General features: G+C 64.2%; 1 protein-coding gene across 2 annotated transcripts; it reads left to right on the plus strand.

The window, feature by feature from the left end:
* Positions 1–157: 157 nt before the first annotated feature.
* Positions 158–8,302, plus strand: UROS (uroporphyrinogen III synthase). Of its 2 annotated transcripts, none has more exons than XM_084904595.1 (10): positions 158–426; positions 1,549–1,633; positions 1,764–1,847; positions 3,081–3,177; positions 3,996–4,070; positions 5,251–5,325; positions 5,567–5,647; positions 5,848–5,933; positions 6,907–7,005; positions 7,873–8,302. In XM_084904595.1, exons 1-10 carry the CDS (start codon positions 176–178, stop codon positions 8,005–8,007), a joined length of 1,068 nt encoding a protein of 355 aa, XP_084760721.1. In that variant the 5' UTR covers positions 158–175; the 3' UTR covers positions 8,008–8,302. The 2 variants fall into 2 exon arrangements, with proteins under 2 accessions (XP_084760721.1, XP_084760722.1); XM_084904596.1 differs by having other exon boundaries at positions 176–426; positions 1,500–1,633.
* Positions 8,303–8,736: the final 434 nt, after the last annotated feature.

Consider the following 8,736-nt stretch of genomic DNA (forward strand, 5'->3'; position numbering starts at 1 on the left):
CGTCCCTGCCGGATTGTAAGGCCATGGAACCGAAGGCTAAAGTCCGGTTCTGGGTCCTATCTTGCCCTTTTCATCCTTCCTCCTCCTTCCTTATCCGCCTTCCCGAGACTCATCCCCCCCTGGGATCAATGGTTCCGCCCATCTCTGCGGCTGCGCCCCGGGCCTGGTGTTGCGCATGCGCGAGCTCCAGCTGTGCGCGCCGCGGGGCCGCCGGCGGTGGTGGCGGTGGTACCCGGCCTGGCGCGGCCGTCGCCATGGCAGCGCAGGCCACGTGGTGAGGGGCCCACCCACCGCTGGTCGCTCTGGTGTCTCACAGCCTCAGATTGGGATCGCGAGACACCGCCCGCCTGGGCGACTTCCTGTGCGATCGGCGGGCTGGGCAGGGCCCCAGCTCCCAGACCTTTCGGGCCTCACCAGCCCGGCCAGGTAGGTGTCGCCGCCCAACCTACCCACGAAGACACGAGGCCTCGGGACCGCGGGGCCCACCCACCTGCGGCGCTAGCGAGTGCAGGACTAGTCGGGGGCGGAACCGAGGCCGCCGGAGGCCTGGGTGTGGGCCGGGGCCCGGGGTAGTGATGGACTCCAAATGGAAGGTCACCGGGTCGTGCAGCTGCCCCCACGCCAGGCCCAGGCCGGACCCTGAGGGCGTCCTCCCCAGCACAGGGGGCTCGGCCTGGTCAGGCACTGAATGCCTGCCCCTAGAGGACTTCCTGAAAGGTTCTTGAAAAGCAGGGATGGGCCAGCAATGCTTCAGGGCCAGTAGGGAAATTTGAGAGAACAGTGGCCGGCATTGTGGCATTACAGAAAGAATAGGAAGTACATAAAGCTTAAATATGTATGGACAAATTGTGTTCTCGGTCAGAAAATTTTGAAAGATTACTTCATGATACTGACAACACTTAAAAAACATCGTTTAAGAAGTAGGAAAGTCTCCCCGTCGGTGGGGCTCAGTGGTTGAGCATTAACCCATGAGCTAGGAGGTCAGGGTTCAATTCCCAGTCAGGGCACATGCATGCCAGGTTGCAGGCTCCATCCCCAGTAGGGGGCGTGCAGGAGGCAGCCGATCAATGACTCTCCCTTACAGATGTTTCTCTCTCTTCCTCTCCCTTCCTCTCTGAAATCAAAAAAATATGTCTTTAAAAAGTAGAAAAGTCAATAAGATGATTTCCTAGGGAGCTTACAAGCAAACAACTTAGTATATCTTGAGCTGGAATAATTAATTACTTCCAATGTGAGACACCATTTCCCTCCTTACTCATACAACCCGGAATTGGCACCACTTCTCCCGAGCCTCAGTGTTTGGCCGGGACGCTGGCTCTCCCCCGGCTCTCACCGGCCTTCCACGCTATCAAGTGCCAGCAGCCGTCCCCCGGCCTTATCAGTGACAGGGGCTCCGCAGGAACCAGCCCGTTCACGCTGAGTCAGCGGGCAGGGGCCAGGCCACGTCAGCCAGCAGTTGGTTACCTCCAACCCCCACCCCATCCACCCACATGGTCCAGGCGGAGCCTCTGAGGTCTGATTGAGGCCCGTGTCCCCGCTCTGTCACAGCGCCCTGCACGGCCGCCAGGCAGTGATGAAGGTTCTTCTGCTGAAGGAGGGTCACGATGACGGCGGCCAGGATCCCTACATCAGGGTGAGTGCCCGAGCGCCGAGCCCCAGGAACCGCTCACCGAGGAAGCCGGGCCTAGAACTGCCCTGGGCCCCAGCACCCGCCCTTCCTCCCAGCAGCCCGGCCAACCCAGAGCCGGTCCTTTTGTTCGCAGGAGTTGGGATCGCACGGACTTGAAGCCACTTTGATCCCTGTTCTGTCATTTGAGTTCCTGTCTCTTCCCACCTTCGCGGAGAAGGTAAGGTCTGCGGTGTCTGAGCACCGTAACATGTTTGTTTCTGGAATCCGTGCCAGCCCAAGCCCTGTACTTCCCTCTTTCCCCTCACTTTGCTGCCCAGCTTCTACACTGGGCGGCACCCACCAGCTCTGGATCCGGCCCCAGGACCGGCTGTGGGCCACCTGAGCCTCCAGTGGCTCCCCGCCCTGACCTGGAGGCGGCCAGGAGAGCAGGTCATGGGAGGGCGCTGCTCGAGTTCAGACCTTGCACACGAGACGCAGGGTTGAGGCTCAAGACCAGTACGTGTGCCCACAGCCTCGGCTCTGCCGCCTGGGGTAGGAGGGGCCGCACTGCCCAGGCCAGTGGAGACAGATGTTTCAGGTTAAAGGCCCGGTGCCCACAGCCCTGCCCACGGCTCCACACCCCTCCGCACAGGCCCGCCCTCATGGAAAGCCTCCCTGCTCCCTCGTTCAGTTAGAGCTGAACACCCGCCGTTCACCGGCCTCAGAGACAGCGAGCGGCCGGCCACGTCCCGTGCCCTGGGCTCCTGTGCGAGGGCCCCGTTGGCTTGCTTTTCCACAGCCAGCTTTAAACGGGAGCCAGGCTTCTCACGTGAGATCACTTCTAGGACCTCAAGGTCAGAAAAGCCCTCGTTTCTCCAGCAGCCTCTCCACCATCACCGCCGGCCAGGCTGCCGTGAGGGAGAGGGTTCCGGACACGCAGGGAGCACAGTCTCAGCTGCTCCCTAGCCCCCCGCCCCTGAGTTTAATCCAAGGGGGAGCGCAGCCCCGGCCCCGGCCCTGCACAGACTCGCGTCACAGGAGGTGCACACAGCAGCCCAGGGCCTGCTCCCAGTAGATTTTGTCACCATTGTCTGAAAATCGGCTTCAGCCTGGCCACCACCCCAGTAGATAGTCCAGTTTTATTAGATACAGGTCAAGTCTGCCCTGCACCCCTTGCTAGGCCGCATCCCAGTGCCCCTCTGGTCCAGTTACACCCACACCCTACGTACACCTGTCTCTCCTTGACCCTGAGCCGCTTGAGGGAGATGCTAGGAATAAGGAATTTGCCTAGAATAGGGCCAGGCACACACATCTCTCAGTAAGTGTTGAGTGGGAGGGTGGGAGGGTGGGTGGATGGATGGATGGACGTTGGATGGACAGAATGAATTAGTTTGCCCACCACTCGCGTGAGCATTTGGAATTCTGGGTAATGTCGCGGTCATCACAAAGTGCCTTTGGGTTTGGTATGCAGCTGTCACACCCCGAAGGCTACGGAGGGCTCATTTTCACCAGCCCCAGGGCAGTGGAAGCGGTGAAGCTGAGCCTGGAGCCGGACGGGAAGAGCGAAGGTGAGGGCGGGGCCGGGAATGCGCTGGCTCGCGTCACCGATTCCTCCCGTTGGCCGTACTAGATTCCGGAAGCCAGGTTTGGACTGCGGGCCCTCAGCTCTATGGGAGTTAGGTGCCGAGTTGTTCCTGTGTGTGTGTGTGTGTGTGTGTGTGTGTGTGTGTGTGTGTAGCCATGGAGGAGCAGAAACGGCCCTCTGGAAGCGTTTCTTGCTGTCCCACGCAGGCCGCCTCAACCCCTGAGCCTTCAGACCGAGCCACCACCTTGGTCTGTCCGATGGAACACCCTCCCGCTAACATTTATGGAGTGCCTACTGTATACAGGCTCCGTCACTGTGCAATCATTGTCCCCTCTAACCCAGGGCACACATCCTGTGGTCTTTGGTTTACAGAGGAGAAGACTGAGGCTTGGCAAGAGTGGGCACTAGTCCACGGCCATGGAGCCAGTCAGCCAGGCCCGGCCAGCTCGCTCTAGTGCTGAGTGGAGGCAGCAGGGTGGTCTTACCCACAGGGCTTGCAGGGAGCTGGGCCTGGGTTCAGGGGGTCACTCGGATCTTGGAGGGTCCCTTGACCTCACTGAGCCCGTTTCCTTGTTGTGAAGAAGCCCAAGGATGCAGCATCATTGGCTCATCACGTACACTTGAGCAAGCTAGGACTCGTGGTTGGCCCCGTGCCTGCAGGTGTGAACAGTGTAATGGCGGGGATGGGGTAGTTTGGGATGCTGCTCTTTAGGTCTGTGTACTATAGGCTGCCTTGCTAACAAGCTTTAGGATGAACAGGCGCTGGTCTTTGCCACACACGTGTGACCTCATGTCTTCCAGTCTGGAAAAAGTCTCTGCGAGAAAAGTGGAACGCAAAGCCGGTGTATGTGGTTGGAAATGCCACGGCTTCTCTAGGTAAGCAGTCTAGGTAATAACACCAAAACCATGCCGTGGTGTTGTGATTCATAGCAATACAGGGTGCCCCCCAAAACGTACACACCTCACAGCCGAGCGCTCCGTGTTGGAGATGAAACGTATTTTCACAAGCACTGCCTTTGTAGCTGCTCACAGTGTGCATAGGCGTGTTTTGGGATAGACACCCTGTACACGGAGTCTTCATCCCTGTTCCTGCACAGAGCCCCCAAAACCTGATGTTTCCAGGTGATGAGCATGAGGTGTCTGGTTATTGGTAACAAACCCCTGCACCTCCACCCAGTTCACTCTGATGCGCTGACTTCTGAAGGCCCTGGCGCTGGGCAGGTGGTCGCCAGGGAGACACAGCCAGGTGGGGCCGGTGACAGCCTGTGGTGAGAGCAGGGACGTTCAGCTCCTGCTCCAGGGCGAAGCGTGGGGCGTCCTGTGGGTGCCAGCAGGGGTGCCAGCTGTGCTGTGCAGACCTGTGTCCCCATTGAAGTTCTCAAGGTTCTGGGTGCACTGAGCCCGTCCCGACCCACCGGAGGCCGGCGCCGCAGCACAGGCAGGCCTGGCTCCGGGACAGTCACGGCGGCTGTGACTCCTGGGCTCACGCTGCTCGCGACGTACACGAAAGGCTGCCGGGTTGACTGACGTGTTGACCTTAGCGACAGCTCGGTATTCACCAGGCTCCTGTGAGCACCTCCCTTCTCAGAGACGGTCCACATTCCTCCTGACCCGCCCGGCCCAGCCTCCTCCCCGTCCGCAGCGGGGTGGCCAGTGCCCCGCCGGGATGGGCTGTAGCGACAGGAGGCTCACGGAAGTGGGGGCACAGCCCTCCCCCTAAATCACCTGCAGGCCTGCCAGCTAGTGGGCACCTCCCTCCCTCCCGCCGCCTCATTCCCGCCCCAGCCCGCACCTTCCCGGAGGGGCTGGCCTGGCTCCCCCCAGGAGGGCGCCTCCACCGTCCGCAGATCCCAAAGGCTCCCCTGGCCCAGACCCTGCCTCCGGAGCTTGCTGCCCTCGCCGGTAGCCCTGAGGCAGCCCCACCCGGCTGTCTCCCCGATCCGGGCCTCCCTCCCAGGCCGCGGGGGACTGTGTGGGGAGCACACACCTGTGTCCGCACATCGAGGACAGCCCGGCAGCGGGACTCGCCGCCATTGAGACATGTCTGTGTTCGCAGTGAGTAAGCTGGGCCTGGACGCCGAAGGAGCGAGCAGCGGGAACGCGGAGCGGCTGGCGGAGTGGATCTGCTCCGGTGAGGGGGAGGCTCCCACGGGGCTCATCTGCCCGGAGGGGGGGGGGGGCGGGGGCGGGCGGTTCCTTCTCCGCAGTGTGTGCCCCTGGGCCCCGTCTGTGCTGGAGCCCAGCCCGCCCCGCTGCCCTGCCCCAGGGACCGGAGCCCGAGCTCAGCGCAGAGCGTGCGGGGCTGGGGCTGGGGCTGGAGGGCGGGTGAGGGGCTGGTGCCGGGCGTCCACAGCGCACAGGTGTGTCCGCAGGGGAGCCGCCCGCCCTGCCCCTGCTCTTTCCCTGTGGAGCCCTCAAGGGAGAAGTCCTGCCGCGGATGCTCAGGGACAAAGGTACCGATGGCCCTCCTCCTCAGGGGAGGGTGAGACCCCTCGGAGCCTGGTCCATCCGCCCACAGTGGGGCCCTGGGGCCCGGGAGGGCAGTGGCTCATCCAGGAGCACGAGGCCTGGGAGGCCAGCTGGGTGCCCGTGGGCTCCTGACTCAGGCCTCTCCCAGGGCAATAGCTCTGTCTCCGGTTCTGGTCGTGTCCAGGGATCCCCATGGAGAGCATCGTGGTCTACCAGAAGGTCCCCCACCCGGGAATCCAAAGGAACCTGGACAGCTACTACTCCGAGCAGGTGGGCGCTGTTCCGGGGAGCGTGGGCAGGCGGGCACCTGGTGGGGCAGGTGGGGGTCGCTTCCAGGGAGTGCGGGCAGGCGGGCACCTGGTGGGGCAGGTGGGGTCGCTTCCAGGGAGTGCGGGCAGGTGGGCACCTGGTGGGGCAGGTGGGGTCGCTTCCAGGGAGTGCGGGCAGGTGGGGGTCGCTTCCAGGGAGTGCGGGCAGGTGGGCACCTGGTGGGGCAGGTGGGGTCGCTTCCAGGGAGCGTGGGCAGGTGGGCACCTGGTGGGGCAGGTGGGGGTCGCTTCCAGGGAGTGCGGGCAGGTGGGCACCCTGGGGAGGCAGCGGTGAGGCGGCGAGGCGTGGCCTCTGTGTGGTTCCCTCCCGGCTGGCCGAGGCCTCGCAGGGGCTTCCTCCCGGTCCGGTGGGTCCACGGGGCTAAAGGAGACAGACCTGGCCTGGAAGCCGGAGACGGCCTTGGAGCTGTCGGGGAGGGGCTGGGAGTCGGGGTGGCTGGGCAGCCGGGAGAGTGCGTGCGCCCTGCGAGGGGAGGGGCGTTTCCACAACCGGATTCAGCAGCGCCTTGCAGGTTCCAGACGCGTTAGCTCCCCCGGCACAGGAGGCCCGGGCTGCCTGCTGTCCGCTTCGTTTCCGGGAGGGAGGGGGCTGTTGGCCTGTCGCAGGCTCCATGCTGCCTGGATGGGTGCGGGCACCCTTGGCCTGGCATTGGGCCTGGGCCAGAGGACCCGGAGCTGTGCCAGCCTCTCGATCGCACCCGCTCTCCGAACCGCCCCTCGTCGTCTCAGCTCCTCTCCTTGGAGGAGCTGGGCCTGCACCCATGGGGGGCCCGGCCCGCCTGCTGGGGGCTGCCTGGGGCCTGCCTTGGGGTTGGGGTCCCTGGGGTTGAGCTGGGGGTCTCTCTCTCTCTCTCTCTCTCTCTCTCTCTCTCTCTCTCGGCACCACGCGAGGCACTGCTCTTGTTCTCCCATAGGGCATCCCAGCCAGCATCACATTTTTCAGCCCCTCTGGCCTCACGTACAGCCTCAGGCACATTCGGGAGCTGTCTGGGAGCAGCATCAATCAGATCAAGGTGAGGCACTCCCTGCTCTTGATCTTTCTCGGAGTTAAACTTCTTTTTACTAATCGTCCTGCATTTCCACCGGAAGTGCAAGCTCTCCCCACCTGGGACGCCCGCAAGGCCCCGTGGACCCCCTGGGAGGCAGGGCTGTAGGACCCCAGCCCAGCTCCGAGCCCAGCAGCGCCCCTTTCTGGCTGGGCGGTGGGACAGCTCACCAGCCTGAGCCAAGTTCCGCATTTGGCTCCGGTGTTAGCGTCCCATTCCCTCTTCCTTCTAAACATCTGAGACAGCTGGTCCGGGCGCCCCTCCCCTCTCCTGTCTCCAGTGGGAAGGACAGTACCCCCTCCTGGGACTAGCCCGATGGCTCTGCAGGTCCTCCACCTCGGGGCCTGCGGGGCTGGAGGTGCTGGCCTGAGGCGGCTGGGCTAGAGGACAGATGTCAGCACTGCTGGCCCCCGAGTGAGGATGGAGGCCGTTCCCCACCAGCGCCCTGTCCCTGCACATTTTGGCGGGAGGGGGGTGTCCCAGGGTCCCAGGTGGAGGGAGTAACCCTCCTGTTCCAGGGCCTGGTCTGATTGCCCCACTCCCCAGGGGCCCAGCCACCACCCCCCACACTCTGTTCTGAGTTCCCCAACCCGCCCAGGGCCTCCAGGCTTCAGGGCTGAGCCACGGGGCCCCCCTGCTGAGACCTTGTGCTGCCCAGCAGGACCCGCTGGGCTGATGGGACGCCAGGATGACACACAGAGGGGAGGCACTGGGATGGTCCGTCGGGGAGTGCTGTCCCTTGTAAGCTCTCCCACGCCGAGCGGGTCCTGCTAGACGGGATGGCCAGTGAGCCCTGCACACCTCGTCCCGGGCACTGAGCCCCTCTCTCTGCAGTTCGCAGCCATCGGCCCCACCACCGCGCGTGCCCTGGCCGCCCAGGGCCTGCCCGTGAGCTGCACCGCCGAGAGCCCCACGCCCAGAGCCCTGGCCGCGGGCATCCGGACGGCCCTCCAGCCCCACAGCTGCTGAGGACGGGCTGCCTGCCAGGGGAGGGCATCCGCCCTCACGCCCGCCCGTTGCCCAGTGAGCCCCTGGGCACAGCGATCTGGAGGGGCTGTGGCAGCAGCAGGCCTGGCAGGCACTTCCCTCCACCAAGGCTACGGGAACCCTCAGCCAGTGTGCCGGCTCGCCGTCAGAGCGCCCGCCAGCAGCAGGAGAGACGCAGCGACGGGGGGCGGGCGGTGCACTGTTCCCAGGGCGAGGGGTGTGGGGAGGACAGATGTGCCCCAGTTCTGGAAACAACAGCCTGTGGAGTGGCACAGTCCGCGGTGTGTGACATGGTTCTGTTCGTCCCGCGGGGAGAACCCGCTCCGCCCGGGAGCGGAGGGGAGTGGAAGTCGGACAGCCCTCCTTCAGAGGTGGACGCACAGCTCCGTCCCCTGGCAGGGGCCCCTCCTGCCTTCACTCCCCGCCTCCTCCCCTGGAGCCAGCAGCGCATGGGCGGGGGACCCGAGAGGAGGCTCAGTCCCTCAGGGTGGCCGCCGGCCGTGGTGAACGGCAGCAATGGGAGCTCTGCTCCGGGTCAGCCTCCGCTGTGAGGCTTTGTTCATGGGGGCAGAACCAGCTGGTGTGTGAGGCCCTTCCTGCCACCGGAGATGCGGACTCTGTGGGGTTCGGGGCGGAGGACGGGGAGAAAGGGGAGCCCTCCGTCCTGATGGCCACCGGAGGGCACCGTCCACAACTCAACCTGGTGAGAAG

Source organism: Pipistrellus hanaki (assembly GCF_964339955.1).
Source record: "Pipistrellus hanaki genome assembly, chromosome: 14".
NCBI classification, from domain to species: domain Eukaryota; kingdom Metazoa; phylum Chordata; class Mammalia; order Chiroptera; family Vespertilionidae; genus Pipistrellus; species Pipistrellus hanaki.

Bases quoted from the DNA above. Each gene is read 5' to 3' on its own strand.
- UROS (XM_084904595.1), top strand. From the start codon at position 176: ATGCGCGAGCTCCAGCTGTGCGCGCCGCGGGGCCGCCGGCGGTGGTGG. The intron at 3,178-3,995 runs GTGAGGGCGGGG...CATGTCTTCCAG, and splicing joins GCCGGACGGGAAGAGCGAAG to TCTGGAAAAAGTCTCTGCGA. The intron at 5,326-5,566 runs GTGAGGGGGAGG...GTGTGTCCGCAG, and splicing joins GGCGGAGTGGATCTGCTCCG to GGGAGCCGCCCGCCCTGCCC.